The sequence below is a fragment of the Brachyhypopomus gauderio genome, chromosome 21 (genome assembly GCF_052324685.1).
Source record: "Brachyhypopomus gauderio isolate BG-103 chromosome 21, BGAUD_0.2, whole genome shotgun sequence".
NCBI classification, from domain to species: Eukaryota; Metazoa; Chordata; class Actinopteri; order Gymnotiformes; family Hypopomidae; genus Brachyhypopomus; species Brachyhypopomus gauderio.
In genome coordinates this window covers 5,429,470-5,445,942 of record NC_135231.1, presented here as the reverse complement: position 1 = coordinate 5,445,942, position 16,473 = coordinate 5,429,470, and the positions used below count along the sequence as shown (strand labels likewise).

Genomic DNA, 16,473 nt, shown 5'->3' with positions numbered 1-16,473 from the left:
CAGTTACTATATTCACTTTCAGATCAACACATACAGCATCAATTCTGCATAACCTTAGGGCATCTGGGAATTATGAGACTTTGTAGTTGTGTTTAAAGAAAGTTACAGAGCAAAATTGGAATATTCCTTCTGAAAGTCAAGCAAGTGTAACATTAATGTCATTAATGAGTGAAAGAACAAATCCCATGATAATACAACTCCAGGACAGTTCACGATCTCTTCAATCCATCAGTTGGTGTTAAGACACAGACATGTGTGGATTGTATTGAAGAACTGTGTAAAAAACCCCAGTGCCTCATGGGACCTTCCCATGTCATTCATATAAAAAAAGTTATTACACCCACACACACACACACACACACACACACACACACACACACACACACACACACACACACACACACTCACTCATGCTCTTTCTTTGACTGTGAAGCCATGAGCATGATAAGCAGATATGCTAGTGCGTAAGAACCCTGGTGTTGATGTCGCCATGAAGGGGGAGTTGCTGTTCTAGGGCCAGTGTGAATACAGATCACCACACTGATGGCACTCCACCCTGGAGAGAGCTGAACATGGCATCCTTATGGACACCTTTAGCAGAATTTCAAACAGCAGAAAATCAGAGCAGAAGACAAATTAATATCTGCACATAAAAAAGAAAGAAAGAAAAGTCAATATTTCTCTCGATGGAGCTTACATTGTGGAAAATAAAAGACCTGTCTTCACCAGTGCTTCGACCATTGTATCCCTGTTATTGATTGAAACATGGTGTATTCCTTAACTCTGTATAAATTATCATTGTACATGAAAATAGGGTGTTTGTACAAATGTTTAAAGTGCCAATGGATTTTCTAACAGTATAGAGGCTAAGCTAAAACTAGGCTAGGCTCTGAATCGCACACTCTAAATAGTCTTTTAAGACGTTTTTAGAACACCGGTGTCGATGCTGTAATGTCCCGGCATGATTGCAAATGTCATTTAAACTCCACTGCAGTACACTTTGGAAGCCACCAAGCAAAAACCTGAATAGTTTTTAAATGGATTTGTCTGGAGCAGGATGTAGCAGAGAAGTTTTAGGCATAATTATTCTTTATCTGCATGAATTTAATGAATCACCCCTTGGTTTTGATTTTTGGTTTCAACACAATTATCCAGTGACAGTGCACTAACTTTAATGAATATTTAACACACTAACAAACACTTTATGTATAGACATAAATGAACTGACTATACCTTTAAAATGATACTTCATCCTCCCTGGGCATAGACATCTCTTAGGTTCTCCTGCTGTGAAAACTTCAGTCTTCATGTGCTGGTGTAGCTTCATCTCCCAGTCAAGGTAAAGCGGCTTCCATAAACTCATTTAGACCTGCCACCATACCTGCTCACACAACTCAGCTTACAGTCAGATTAATGATCAACAGACAGTCACTTGTCCATCAGGAACTATACAGCAACTTCAAACAGAATAAAATGAAGGTATTTTCATAATTTTCCATTTCAAATGGAAGTTACATCAACTGAAAGATTCCATTTAGGTCTATGAAAACAACTGATAATTAGAGGCAGGTGTGTGAGATTAGTGTTGCACTGACACTATTTGTTATAAACAACTTCCAGTGGCCAACAAGGACAGTCTCCTTGGAATAGCTCGAGGATAAACACCTTGAGGATAAACACCTTGTTAAAGGCACAAACATGTCTCAGGCTATTGCCAGCTTTCCCTGAGCCACTGCCACTACATGCAGTGTTGTTTACACCATTCCATCACTATAATAATTGCAGTTTTTTAAAACTGGCAACATACCAGCATCTTCAAGGTCACAGCATTTCAAATTGGCTACCGAATGGAGAGACCAGAAAGAAATAATCAGTGCAGTAACGTGTCACTGTTTCAGGGATGACAGCTGAAATTAAACAACACATTGAACAGTAGGCCAGAATCTTGGCAGTAGGAATTTCCTGTTTGCAGGCTGAACAAGCATCAGAATGTTACAAGAAATGCACTCATGCCAGTGTCTAACCTGATACTGCCCTCAATCAAACAGAAACAAATAATCATTTGCAAATCATTCCAGAGCCCAGTCAGATCAAGGTCACTTAATTAATTTTCAAACAGGAGTGACACATGTGAGTGTGAAATGTGAAGAAAATTAACATTTCAATTCACACCAGCGACGTGAAGTGCTTTGGCAGCCATTAACGTCATTATGAATGTCAACAGGTACTATATTCACTCTGGAGAAAAGTCTCCTGAGCTGGGTTAGACCCTCACTCTCCTCTTCTGGGTTAGACCCTCACTCTCCTCTTCTGGGTTAGACCCTCACTCTCCTCTTCTGGGTTAGACACTCACTCTCCTCTTCTGGGTTAGACACTCACTCTCCTCTTCTGGGTTAGACACTCACTCTCCCTGCTGGGTTAGACACTCACTCTCCTCTTCTGGGTTAGACCCTCACTCTCCTCTTCTGGGTTAGACACTCACTCTCCTCTTCTGGGTTAGACCCTCACTCTCCTCTTCTGGGTTAGACCCTCACTCTCCTCTTCTGGGTTAGACCCTCACTCTCCCTGCTGGGTTAGACCCTCACTCTACTCTTCTGGGTTAGACACTCACTCTCCTCTTCTGGGTTAGACCCTCACTCTCCTCTTCTGGGTTAGACACTCACTCTCCTCTTCTGGGTTAGACACTCACTACACCTACTGGGTTAGACCCTCACTCTCCCTGCTGGGTTAGACCCTCACTCTCCTCTTCTGGGTTAGACCCTCACTCTCCCTGCTGGGTTAGACCCTCATGCTACTCTTCTGGGTTAGACACTCACTCTCCTCTTCTGGGTTAGACACTCACTCTCCTCTTCTGGGTTAGACACTCACTCTCCTCTTCTGGGTTAGACACTCACTCTCCTCTTCTGGGTTAGACCCTCACTCTCCCTGCTGGGTTAGACCCTCACTCTACTCTTCTGGGTTAGACCCTCACTCTCCTCTTCTGGGTTAGACACTCACTCTCCTCTTCTGGGTTATACCCTCACTCTCCCTGCTGGGTTGAGACCCTCACTACACCTACTGGGTTAGACCCTCACTCTCCTCTTCTGGGTTAGACCCTCACTCTCCTCTTCTGGGTTAGACACTCACTCTCCTCTTCTGGGTTATACCCTCACTCTCCCTGCTGGGTTGAGACCCTCACTACACCTACTGGGTTAGACCCTCACTCTCCTCTTCTGGGTTAGACCCTCACTCTCCTCTTCTGGGTTAGACACTCACTCTCCCTGCTGGGTTAGACCCTCACTCTCCCTGCTGGGTTAGACCCTCACTCTCCCTGCTGGGTTAGACCCTCACTCTACTCTTCTGGGTTAGACCCTCACTCTCCTCTTCTGGGTTAGACACTCACTCTCCTCTTCTGGGTTAGACACTCACTCTCCCTGCTGGGTTAGACCCTCACTCTCCTCTTCTGGGTTAGACCCTCACTCTCCCTGCTGGGTTAGACCCTCATTCTCCTCTTCTGGGTTAGACACTCACTCTCCCTGCTGGGTTAGACCCTCACTCTCCTCTTCTGGGTTAGACCCTCACTCTCCCTGTTGGGTTTAGACCCTCACTCTACTCTTCTGGGTTAGACCCTCACTCTCCCTGCTGACGTGGTAGCAATGCTGTAGGCATTAATACAATGCATATATACAATACATATATACAACATTCAGTTCTGTCCTAAACAATCACATTCTCTAGGAGAGTTCTACTATATATCATTAAGACTGATATGTATGCATTTCAAATATTTCCAGATTTATCTTCGCTTACCCAGCTTGTCGGATATAACTTAAAGAAGATTAAAGAGTTTGTGTGAAATATTTCAGAAAATGCATGATTTTTAAATTGTTTTCCTCTTGATTGAAAATACAATTCAAGGATGTGGTTAAAAATAACAACAGCACCAAAATAACTTTATTCCAAAATGATTCATCATTGAAATTTTGCATTTTATACTTAGCACCAAAGCATACTAACACAGACTATAAGACAGAACCATGTGATGGGATTGTATTTTAGTCACATAAAACCATGTTAAACAAGCACAGGATGACCACTGATATATAAAACAAATAAGAATAATACATGATAAGAATTGATAAGATGGATTGACACCCATTGTCTCTTTCTCTTTACCTCTCTCTCTCTCTATCTATCTCTCTCTCTCTCTCTCTCTCTCTCTCTCTCTCTATCCCCCTCTCAGATTAGCATATCAAACAGACCTTTTTGGCTACAGAGTTCCACATATAGTTGCATTCACAGACATTGCAGCTAGTGTGTCAAACTAGTCTTATAGAAAATATGGAGGGCCACTGTGTATGTGTGTCTGGATATTATTACAGCCCAAAGATATCCTGGGCCACAGACAGAACATCATGCGTATAGAGGGATAAAAGAGGGCGGGAAAGAGGGATAACAACTTCCCAAACATATCAGTTCCAGGTCAATGCTTTAGTGGAACTGAAGTTCATATGAATAATGTGCAAGTCTGTGAAGTCATCTAAGGCTATGCCTTGAATGTCAAAATTGATTTTACAAGTTTCTTATCCAATATTGCTAAACTCCCAAACATGGTAAGAGAAATATTGAAATCATCACAGTGGAACAGTGTTTACTTGGTTCCTCTTAAAATAACTCCTTCATACAGTGCCCTTTTTTAGACATTTATCCTTCTGTGTTTGTGTATGCTCAACATTTGTAATCCTGGTTTCAAACCCTCTGCAAGACCTACAGGAGTAGTTGTTCAAGATAACCCATAGTTATAAAGGTTTCATAACAGTTCTGCAGTTTTATCACGTATTAGGACAGTCATCAGGTTGCTGTGTCATTGTGTCATCTATGCAATAATAAAGGAGACATAGAAACAGATTAAAAACCCCATGATCTAGTAACACGAGTGGGATCCCTGCAGACACAGTCATAGCCAAACCCCCCCCACGTTTACTGCAGCCACCAGTACTCAGCTGCAGGGCAGAAGCATGAACTCTGAAATACATGAAGGCAGCCATAGTCCACGTGGGGTTTTTACAACATGAGTCACAGTTGTGCATGATGGTGGTGTTCCATCATGCTGTGTACTTCTGGAGTTCAGAACATGCACTCAAGAGGAATCCCTGGGTAGAGGGGAAACGGATTCGAGCTGGAGGGCTCGGCCGGGTCACACCAGCCGGGTCACACCGGCTGGCTCACCTTGGTGATTTTGACTTTGTTCCCGGATGTACAGGACCAGCCGGTGAGGTCAGGCAGAACTCTACACTCCTCACCCTCCATACACGGCTCCATCTGACACCACCACTTCAGACTCACAATAGATGCTGAGACAGATAGACAGATAGATAGACAGATAGACAGATAGACAGATAGAGTGAGAGAGTGAGAGAGTGAGAGAGTTGGACTGACTAACAAATGTTAGCAGATATACTGAATAAGTGAATTGAAAATGACAGAGATGGAGAATAGAGATACAAAATAGTACACAAGCACACACATCCTCATGCACGCATGCATGTACACACACACACACACACACACACACACACACACACACACACACAGTATATGAAGCATCTAAAACACTTCTGTCTAACTGAAATCAATTCTCAGCAAAGTCTGACTTCCAACAGTCTTTGCTCCGAATTCCTGCAAGTGTTTTATAATTACATCTCTATAGACTGAGGCCTGTAGAAACAGACACAGTCCTGTGTGTGTGTGTACCCTCTGCGTGGAGCTAAGGTGAGTTTGGGATCACAGACAATTATATGACTGGTGGCACTTGCTTGCTCTGTGCTATCTATGAGTACAGAGACCAGTGAAACTACAGCACTTACAGGACTCGTACCTAAGCAGGAGACATTTTGTTTCTAAAATTGGCCATTTTATAATTCCACTTTTCTATATTCTAAGTAAGCATAATGACTTGAACAAAGCCTAATGAATCTAATGAGAACCTTTGAATATGTAAAACTGTAAATTAACAGAAATGTTTGCCTAAATGATTTGCCTAAACAAAGCAAAATCCCTTTCATTTTAGAAAGACATGGGTAATCATTGGCTAAAAGTATAATGACCTTTACGTCTAAAATTAGCAAAATTTCAATGACATAAACTAAGAAGAACAAGTGCTCAGCAGCGATGAGCAGCTCATTCCTGGTTTAATAGTGCCCCCTTCTGGACAGTCCAGAGAAAACAGAACTCTAATAGTGCCCCCTTCTGGACAGTCCAGAGAAAACAGAAACCTTAAAGCTGCAAGGCTGTGAAGTTTATTTAGGAAGCTAACTCGTAAGGCTTTCAGTGATGGCTTCATGTCGTGAATTGCCTCACTGAGAAAGGTGTGATAGCCTACCATCCACGCAGGAAGGCTGAGCGTGGGTGGTGCCCGCCACCTGCCCAGACAGGCAGGAGCATTTCACTGTCTGAGATCTCTCCTCGATCCTGTTCTTATTGCAGCAGTGATGGGCAGCCAACACCTCACACGTACCTGCCTTCACTCCAGACCGACCTGAGAGAGAGAAAGACAAGCCAGAGGGCAGAGAGAGGGAAACAGAATGATTATGCACACAAAAATAAAGAGAACACTTAAAATAACACATCTACTCCCAGACCTGGATTAAAGTGTTAGCCAACTCCTGGACAGTATGTGGTGCAATGTGGTGTTGGAGGATGGAATGAGACATGATGTCCGAGATGTGCTCGGTTGGAATCAGGTCTGGGGAACAGGCGGGCCAGTCCATAGCATCAATGCCTTCATCATGCAGGAACTGCTGACACAGTTCAGCCACATGAGGCCTAACATAGTCATGCATCAGAAGGAACCCAGGGCCCACTGCACCAGCATATGGTCTCACAATGGGTCTGAGGATCTCATCCCGGTACATAATGGCAGTCAGGGTATCTCTGGCTAGCACATGGAGGTCTGTGCACCCTCCAAAGAAATGCCACCCCACACCATTACTGACGCACTACCAAACAGGTCATGCTGGAGGATGCAGGCAGCAGAACGTTCTCCACAGCGTCTCCAGACACGTCTGCCACATGTGCTCAGTGTGAACCTGCACTCATCTGAGAAGAGCACAGGGCGCCAATAGCGAATCTGCCAATCTTGGTGTTCTCTGGCAAAAGCCAATCTCCCTGCACGGTGTTGGGCTGTAAGCACAAGCCCCACTTGTGGACGTCGGGCCCTCATACCACCCTCATGGAGTCTGTTTCTGACAGTTTGAGCAGAAACATGGATATTAGTGGCCTGCTGGAGGTCATTTTGCAGGGCTCTGGCACTGCTCCTCCTGTTCCTCCTTGCACAAAAGAGGAGTTAGTGGTCCTGCTGCTGGGTTGTTGCCCTCCTACGGCCTCCCCCATGTCTCCTGGTGAACTGGCCTGTCTCCTGGTATCTGCTCCATGCTCTGGACACTGTGCTGACAGACACATTGATGTGCCATCCTGTAGACACCGCATCATGCTACCTCTATGGTGAGAGAACTGACAAAATGCAAAAGTGACCAAAACATCAGCCAAAAGGGATGAGAACACAGAAAAGGTCTGTGGTTACCCCCTGCAGAACCACTCCTTTATAGGGGGTGTCTTGCTAATTGCCTCTCATTTCTACCTGTTGTCGATTCCATTTTCACAACAGCAGGTGAAACTGATTCACAATCAGTGTTGCTTCCTAACTGAACAGGTTGGGTTCACATAAGTATGGTTGACCGAGTTACATTGTGTTGTTCACTGTAGTATAGATATGCAGATCAATGTTTACTGTGCAGCCATATGCCTTTAAACAGAGGTGGACATTCCAGGTTCAGAAAGTAAAAGTCTTTCTGGATTGTGTTGATTCCACTAATTTTATCTGGCTTGCACTAATTTGAAAATCCAGCAAGCTTGAGTAAAATCCTGGAGTTTTACTTTCTGAACCTGGAATGTCCACCTCTGCCTTTAAACCATTGAATCTAGATGCACATAATATTTTGTTTGCATTTTAAAGCCTGTGCATGGTATGCATTAATAGGCATTGCATTAAGTAGAAAGTCTTGAAATATTTTAGATTTTTAGAGTTTTATAAATACTGAATCAAATTTGTCTGTCACAGGATTTTTTTTAACATGATGTACCTACTTTCAGGCAAGGGTCACCTTGCTGTGGAATCAAATGAAAAAAGATGACACAAAAAAACAGTAGCAGCAAAAGATGTCATAGAGCATCCACTGGGACACAGATTTGGGATTACAAGCTGTGTGAGTAACTCAGCCGTGACCAAACAAATGCCGAACCTTAAATGTGAAAATGCATATTCCTCCACGTTATTAAGAGCATATATATTAGAAACATATTGCTTGGTATACAATGTGTAAACACTATATGAATTAAAAATGACAGCAATGTGGAATGATTTTCATACACTCAGAACACCTACAGTCCTGTCATGTCAATACCACGTCAACACCACATCACTATCACTCTCACTGTCACAAATGGTCCATCTTGCAATTAATATGTGGACCGTAGTGGACCTCTGGTCAGAAACTAAACAGTAATGAATGGGGTAGAGAGTGACTGACAAACTTTATCAACAAATATTTTTATACTCTGAACATAAATATCCATAAAATATATCCATAAGAAGTGTCTTGAATGCAGATGCAGGGTATGTGTATCTAATAATCCTCCATGTCATTATAAATGCATCTTCAAAGCTCATGAAAAACATGACACACAGCCACAACCTGCCCGTCCCAGCATGCTTACGATGTGTTTGTACAGAATTGTGGAGGCTGAGCTGCAAATAGCTCTTTAGTAACAATTACTGCTGGTCTGAATGATCTCTCAAAGGGATGCTTTGGTTGGGTGTCCAGCAGGTGTAATGTGTAATGAGTCCTGAGGGAGGGACAGAGAGAGGGAGAAAGAGGGGGAGAGAGAGAGAGAGAGAGCACATACCTGGCTGTCCCCTGGAGCTTCGGTTGCCGCTGGACACTGCTTGAGCACAGAGGACCCACAGACCCAGCAGTAGGGCACTCAGAAACAGCCTCTCACTCATCTACCTTTGGATTGGAGGTGGGGTGTGGCAGGAATACTGCATGTTAATTAGGCGTTGTGTAAATCATATTCATTTGATAAGTTTTCCAATCTTCATGAAAACTGAAATGATTACCACTCTATCTCTGTTATATATATATGTTATAATGTTCTCGAGCCCTAGGGTTATTTATCTTCCATCCTCTGCGTCTTACATTACCCACTGATATCCTGTAGCCACATTCATTACATTCACTTGCTATTGTAACTGTTTCTGAGATCAATCACTATCCGGTTGATCGGGTCAAATAGCTGTAAGGCGTGCAACAGGAATTTTTTGTAAAACAAAAATCTGATTTAAAACTCAAATCGTAATAATGTATGGCTTATCCCACTAGGCAGCCCCCAACTATGTATTCTCCGATAGGCTAAATGTAATATATGTGATCGAGCGAACACCTCCGATGATAGAGTTTGAACACTGAACATTTAATTCTCACGCCACAGAATACTGACACTTCATATATAAATCTGTTTCACTCCATGTATCAATAATCAGAAACTGACAAACACTTTAAAAGTTTTCCAGTCTTTTTTTTCTGCGAACACATGTAATCATGATCCATTCAGAACATCCCTTGTACATGGCACTAGACGTACATGAACCTTACCTTTCTAAGTAACAGACACTTGAAAAATTAACAGTTCCCCAAAGATCAGGTAAGTTCTGTCCCACTTTCAGTTCACGACCTTGGCGTCCATAATGATGTCCAAACCCCGTTTAGTGTTAATCCTGCTGAGAAGACCGTACAACTGTCAATACGGACCGGAAGTTTCCGCTATCGAGGTTCGCAAACATTTGGGAAGTGGTAGAATGCAAATAAAATGAAACTATTAATACTATTTGTAATATCAATCTACAATAATTTTGCTTATATTTTTTTCTCCCAAGCAAACGTAAATAAGGAACGTAAACCTTCGTTTTCTTCCTTAATAATCCATAATCCAAGTAGACTGAGCAGATCTATCCTCACCTTGTAACGCAGCATTCAGTATTTCCTTTCATAGTTATGCTTCATATTTCATCTAAAGTGTCTTCATCCATCACTACCAAAATAATGACCACCGTGCCTACTGTGTGTGCAGTAGAGTCGCAACAGTTGCAGTTAGATGAAGGAAACCGCAATAAGTGAAGGCAGAACCGGGTTCTTCTAGGGCGCCTCGTAGTACCACAGCTGTTTTCTCTTGGTGGTGGGCGAGACAAGCCAAGTCTGATTCTTTACATGCATGGGTGAGGACTTAAACAAAAGCACACACTTTTTAACAGACTTCTTTCATTACTCAAAAGGAGTACCTCTACTACTTTTTTGCGGTTTTGGCCAGATTTAAGATACTATGGCTCTAATATGCTGCAGTCGGGTTTCATATTTTAGATATTCTGGAAAGAACTGGACCTACCCAGAACCTCCAGTGTGATAAGACTGAGAGGAGACACGTTCCTGCTTTAGGTTCAGACCAAACATCTTTTCCAAAGAAAAGCAAAGTTGTTCTGTTGGAGAACAATACTACTTCTGGATCATATGTTCACAGTAAGAACAATAACAAACCTAATCACATCACTTTAATAAAGATCTTCTGACTTATTACAATATGACCTATGATGACAATATTTTAAAAGTCGTCCAGATCAGTATTTTTCCCCCCAAGGTATATCCAAAAGCCATATATTCAAAAATGATACATAATCTAAAAAGGTAAATAATCAGCGATATATTAACTGAAATTTCCAGTAACTTGCCCTATAGCTACTTTACATTCTAACACACTGATTATATACATATGCACACACACGCATATATTATATGCATACACCAGTATATCTGTATATGCTAATTTTACCACAACCTTGTGTCATTGTGAGAGCAATTTAAACTAGTTTTATTTTTACAGAGCATGTTTACCGTCATACAAGTGATTAGTGGTATATATACACCATTTCAGCAAATAAACAAACCAATTTCTGATAAAAACACAGACCATTATTGTTGGCGGTGTTAAAAAAAATCTTCACCACCAGTGCAGAACACTGTATATGCTGACAAATGGCTCCTTCAGCCCCTCAAGATTTGTGCATCTGCTTAGTGCAACAACAGCACAAGTCTTGAAGTGAGAAGCCTAAAAATGAGATTCATAGGTGACTGAATAAACACACAACAAAAATATTACAAGTGTATCCAGAACCAGCAAACTGCATTATTTACAGGACATTAAAACTGATACTTAAATATGAATTACAGCTAATATTATTCCATTTATCTTTGTGAGTTATGAGCAGTCACTAGTAAGTGGCGAGAGTTTTTGCTCCAGTATTCTATTAGTATGGGGTTCATCTCAGGGGTTGGGCACTGGCTCTGTTTAGGATGTGAAGTTCAGCTTGAACAGGACTGTCTGAGGGGTGGTGACATCAGCCACTGCCAATTCCTGCCCGTCAGCCAATCCCAGCTCTGGAAAAATCAAAACAAGGTCGTTTTAAAAATGCAACTTAAATGTGATTTTAGAACACAAGGAATAGAAATGAGTCTCAATTGCTGTTGTAGGTTGTCTAATTCTTTCGGTATAAAAACAGCAGATCAAGTCCCACCGAGACATAAAGACGAACTAACCTTTCAATGTTTTGCAAAGATTGGGCCTGGTTCTTTCTTCAATTGAAGCAACAGTCTAGAAAAGCAAATATTAACATGAAAATATATGCATTTTCAAAAAAAATTTGGAATTGCATTTGGAGACAAACGGTACCTTACCTGTAGGTAAAGAGTTTTGTTTTTGCCTTCGAGAGTCGCTGTTATAGCTGGAGATTTCATTTGTCTGAAATCAATCATCCAATATTACTAGTGATCACCTTCTCAGGGATCAGTAAAAGAAAACAATATTTATATGTCAGAAATCATTCTTTATTGAGGTATGTGGTACTCACAGAGACGCATTTTCAGTCAAATACTCCAGTACTTCCTGTAGTTTAGCAGAGGGTGGGAATTGTAGTTTCTGAGGAACCTGACTACATGCTGAGCAATTTTCCTATTGGAAGAGAGAACACAAATACAGAACTCCTTTCAACACCACACATCCATTGGGAGGGGGGGTACATTGCAATGAATTAAAATAATTAAATCTTAAATTCCAGCAGCAAATTTACCTTCCGCTCTGCTTCAAAGGTGTAAGTATACAGTCCATCCACATCATTAAACACCAAATAATTATTCAAAGGAACATAAGCACTGAAAGAATCCAAACCACAGAAACAATATCCTCACATTAACAAACATCTAATAACACTCAAACAAATACAGATAGCAACCTTTTTAAAGTTGCATGCATCTGTATAAACTGTATATTAAATCAATGCCACCATTTATTTTCATTTATCAGAGTACAAACAGCAGAAGAGATTCACCTTGTAGCAATCTTAAAGACCTCTGTAGCACAAGCAGCTGTAAAGAAACACATGATTTACCAAACATATTTCACTAAACACAAAATGATTTTTGGCGTTCATAACAAGCATGCCCGTTTACTGTGTGCTCATTTAAGGACTACAGATTTCATGTCAGCATGCACCCTCTTAATTTTGGGGGCATAAAACAGTGTTATATAGTGTGCAGTGAGCCACAGAGCTGTGTTCTCTCTGCGTAGGATTTTACCAGCAATGACAGCATTGGTAGATGCAACAGCTGGGATGATTCGTTTGACCACTCCTGAAACAGAACAAGCACAGGAAATCTAATCAACTACTGATTACTGAATACTGTCAATTCAAATTTCAGGAAGCTACAAACTCGATGCCTAGCAAGTTTACGGTTTTACCTTGAGTGAGTCTGTAAGTGACCCCGGTGATGTTGAACTCAGCAGCTCTCTCCAGTGACTTCTGGAACACCCACTGAATGTGTTCAGGGCTGTCACCCTCCAGAGCTACACCATCTGCACAAGTATAAAAAAAAAGTATCAATTAAAAAGTATCAAGATTTTAAGTAGATTTCTGCACTTCAGCAACTTCTACTGTGACTTTTTTTTCATTACTCTTTGATGTTTGATGTTACATTTCAATGCTTATTCCTATTAAGACAATGTAACACTTTTCAAGATCAGGGTTAAGTATCAATCCTTTTCCATATACTGATATTTTAAGAACACAGATTGTACTCAGTGAGTGCTCACCTCCAAATGGCTTTTCTTTGGGCCACTGTAGTATTCTCACATACTCTATACAGTGTTCAGGCAGCCGAGGCATTGATGCAATAGTGCACATAGGGAAATTAATCTGGAAAAACACCAAACAGGATCAGGCACATTCCACTTTCAATAGTATGAATTGCTACGAACATTAGAGGAGCTGCTAATGGTCGGAGCTTTCAATGCATGACAATGACGGCTCAGAAACCACAGCACTTACTAGCTACAGTACCGCACCAGTAACTACAATGCAGGCATCTGTTTTATACTTTTTCACCATGTCGAAAGTGCATTCTCTTCCCACAGATTTATATCACTTTTCCTTTGGTAATATTTTCATATATCCATGTGAAATGTGTAAGATGTACATATGGCATTTCACATATTAAATGTTAAACTGAAGTACCTGTGGAGGGTACAGCTCCAGTGTGCAATCTATACAAGCCGTCATTCCCGGCAGGATGACCCTGGCGTTCCCCTTAAAGCCTTCTGTACCTCCATCAATCAATGGGATGATGGAGCTGGGATCCAAAACCCCATCTTCATAAACCAGCAGTGACAACTGAGAACACAAGAACCACAGTCAGACAAGCACACGACACAGACGCAGTAATGCCACATTTGAGTAGTGGTCTTGGGCTTGGGGCCATTGTGTTACTGATATTGGTCTATGGACATCACAGTATGTAGGGTCTTCTGCACTAGGTGGTACTCTGTGCTCTACCAGCACTCTAAACATTTGCAGATACTTAGATGGAAGAATATCAAAAAGCACCACAGACCAGCATTCCATTCATCCAGCGTCGAGCGATGATGGAGTCCAGCCCACACACAATGATGTGGAACTCTGCATGAGAGAAGACCACAAGATGAGTCCAGAACTACTATCATCATATAAAACTGCTTAAGCCACTTACAGGAAAACTGTTGGCATGTAGAACTTACGTCTGTAAAATGGTTCATCGAAATCTTGAATTTTCTTGAAGTGCCTAAATGCTAGCTAAGGAATCAAAGTGTAAAAAACTATCATGCCACCCCTGGCATTCTTCAAAAAATAAAAGTGGCTTCTTTAAATATCCAATATGGTCAGGCTGTGGAGGATACGGAACAACGTGGCAACCAGGAACACGACTGTTTACGAAATCAGCTGCTACCTCTGCTTTGGGGCGCCCAACATCTTTGGACCTTTGAAGGAAAAGCAAAAACATTAGTATAAAATTTTTTGAACAAGAGTGATTTTAACTCCAATCCCTGAGATCTCCTGGAGATTGTACTGGTTATTTAGATTAAGAGATTGCAGACTTGCCTAAACAGAAACTGTCGGTTCAGATTGGAGACGTCAATGGTGTCCATGTCTATGACATGGATATGACGAAACCCTGACAGAGCCTGAAACAGAAGCAGGAGTAAAATACTAACTAAGCCAAAGTAATGATGAGCCATTTCACAAAATGATGTTGATATTCTATCTTTACAGTTAAAAGGCTTGGTTAGCAAAATGAACAACAACACAGTAGGTTAAACTAATCCCCATATCCAGAAAGTGGAAACCCAAATTGCCTGCACTGTGTGATATGTTTTCAGCTTTCAAACAATAAGATATAAGCATTTTTTAAATATTACCAGGTTTTTTAGCAGCTCACAGCCAAGACCCCCTGCTCCAATGACGAGAATTTTGCATGTTTCCAACAAAAACTGGAGTGTCTTAAACAAAAGAAATGGAAAAGACATAAGCATTTCCTAAAACTAAAAGGGATTAATAAATGTAATTAAATTCCCTTTTCAAAATGCATCAGTGGCTCACCTCCTCGCTTGGTTCAAAATCAGGATGTGTAAAGGGTCCAGATCTCTCCAGAAACTTCTGGACATGGCTCCATCGCCCGTCCCAATCTCCACTGCTGCCGACATCCACTGCCATTCTGGAGAGGGAAAACTATTCACTACATATCAAACAGCATTAAACCAGGAAACAGCTTCACATTACTGGTCAGACAGATCAGATCACTGCGTAATTGACTATGTTCTTATGGGCAATGACATGAGCACGTTTCAATAACGAAATCCCCTCTAATGTACAGAACCAATATGTTTAACTTAAGTCACATTAAAACTTAATTTGTCTTTTCCAACTGCAGCGACAGCTTGTCTGACTAGCAATAGCTCTAACTAGCTAACTAGTATTTATATGGGGCAACAAATTAACAAAACGTACAACAAAAACTTTGACATTGGTTTCCAAAGAGGTCTGCTGCAGATAAGCTAGCTAGCTGTTTTGGCTACAGAACATTATGTGAAAATTCATCACAACTTTAACGAGTCTTGATTTAATCTCTTCATGGGCCTTGTGTGTATGTGTGTGTGCCCACATCATGTAGCTAGCTAGCTACGCCAGTTAGCGCGCGTATACGTTAAAAACCAACAACCGCAAATACAAAATACTTCTTGTTACATCCCGTATTACTATTTCTACATTTCCGAGCGACATTCTGTATTTTTGGACGCGTTTTATTCAAACGAAAGAGGATGAATTTTCACACTCCCTATGCTGTGCAATACTCAAACCTGCAGCCAGCTCTTAGCATTTCATCACTAACTTCTCAGTCAGCTCCTCTATTCTCCTTCTTTTCTTCTCCCTAAAAAGAGAGAATAAAAGAAGGGTCAAACATGCTCATATATCACCATGTTTTCATACACATATTATCGTTATTTGTTCGAGAAACATTTCGTTCATTCAATGCTACTTACGGCTCTTCTCCATCCGCCATACTTTACGCCTTCACCGTTCCATGCCTTCCCACAATGCTTTGCCACTGGGTCGCACTTAAAGAATTTCGTGGAAGTATTTATTTTTATATTACGTACACTTTTCCTTCATTTTTAGGGTTCACACACATAGTGTGGGAAACCTATTGTAATTGCTCGGATTTTTCTTCTTTCTTTCTTATTATTATTTTTCTACTGATAAAACGCATACTGTAGCCTAGACCGTAAGGCCCAGGAAGACCAAACTTGGCAGAATGGTGTAGTCTCTTTGCGGGACCGTCCTAAAGTACAGACGCCCACATAGGCCTGATGGTGGCGCTATAGCGCAGCATTTTGCGTTTTGGTCCATATCTCCCACCCCGTAGGTCCTAGAAACAAAATTCCACTTCAGTTGCATTCCTTGGCTCCAGACAAACAAAAAAGTCTCAAGAACCATTAAGCTCCGCCTACTTAGATTTTTTG

At 41.4% G+C, this 16,473-nt stretch overlaps 2 protein-coding genes across 4 annotated transcripts; both read right to left on the bottom strand.

Annotated features, from left to right (window-relative positions):
- Window positions 1-4,047: 4,047 nt before the first annotated feature.
- On the bottom strand, window positions 4,048-10,207 carry LOC143485313 (chemokine-like protein TAFA-4). The gene is made up of 5 exons (XM_076984713.1): window positions 10,056-10,207; window positions 9,693-9,814; window positions 8,944-9,047; window positions 6,362-6,517; window positions 4,048-5,333 (listed from the first exon to the last, which is right to left on the bottom strand). The coding sequence occupies exons 3-5, from the start codon at window positions 9,041-9,043 to the stop codon at window positions 5,191-5,193; spliced, it is 399 nt and encodes a 132-aa protein (XP_076840828.1). The 5' UTR covers window positions 9,044-9,047; window positions 9,693-9,814; window positions 10,056-10,207; the 3' UTR covers window positions 4,048-5,190.
- A 420-nt stretch (window positions 10,208-10,627) lies between these two features.
- On the bottom strand, window positions 10,628-16,189 carry uba3 (ubiquitin-like modifier activating enzyme 3). 3 transcript variants are annotated; one of them, XM_076984706.1, is made up of 18 exons: window positions 15,994-16,189; window positions 15,843-15,881; window positions 15,053-15,167; window positions 14,872-14,952; window positions 14,555-14,637; window positions 14,353-14,433; window positions 14,194-14,237; window positions 14,031-14,095; window positions 13,655-13,810; window positions 13,234-13,336; window positions 12,883-12,996; window positions 12,720-12,773; window positions 12,473-12,509; window positions 12,215-12,296; window positions 11,996-12,096; window positions 11,823-11,886; window positions 11,685-11,739; window positions 10,628-11,525 (listed from the first exon to the last, which is right to left on the bottom strand). In XM_076984706.1, the coding sequence occupies exons 1-18, from the start codon at window positions 16,011-16,013 to the stop codon at window positions 11,437-11,439; spliced, it is 1,383 nt and encodes a 460-aa protein (XP_076840821.1). In that variant the 5' UTR covers window positions 16,014-16,189; the 3' UTR covers window positions 10,628-11,436. The 3 variants fall into 3 exon arrangements, with proteins under 3 accessions (XP_076840821.1, XP_076840822.1, XP_076840823.1); XM_076984707.1 differs by having other exon boundaries at window positions 15,811-15,881; window positions 15,994-16,064; XM_076984708.1 differs by having other exon boundaries at window positions 15,053-15,181; window positions 15,994-16,045.
- Between the last annotated feature and the right edge of the window lie 284 nt (window positions 16,190-16,473).

Excerpts from the sequence above, each read along its gene's own strand:
- LOC143485313 (XM_076984713.1), bottom strand. The coding sequence starts at position 9,043 with ATGAGTGAGAGGCTGTTTCTGAGTGCCCTACTGCTGGGTCTGTGGGTC. Across the intron at positions 6,518-8,943 it reads AAGCTCCAGGGGACAGCCAG|GTCGGTCTGGAGTGAAGGCA; the intron begins GTATGTGCTCTC and ends TCTCTCTCTCAG. Across the intron at positions 5,334-6,361 it reads TCAGCCTTCCTGCGTGGATG|CATCTATTGTGAGTCTGAAG; the intron begins GTAGGCTATCAC and ends TATCTGTCTCAG.
- uba3 (XM_076984706.1), bottom strand. The coding sequence starts at position 16,013 with ATGGCGGATGGAGAAGAGCC. Across the intron at positions 11,740-11,822 it reads ACAAAACTCTTTACCTACAG|ACTGTTGCTTCAATTGAAGA; the intron begins GTAAGGTACCGT and ends TTGCTTTTCTAG. Across the intron at positions 11,526-11,684 it reads TCTTTGCAAAACATTGAAAG|AGCTGGGATTGGCTGACGGG; the intron begins GTTAGTTCGTCT and ends TGATTTTTCCAG.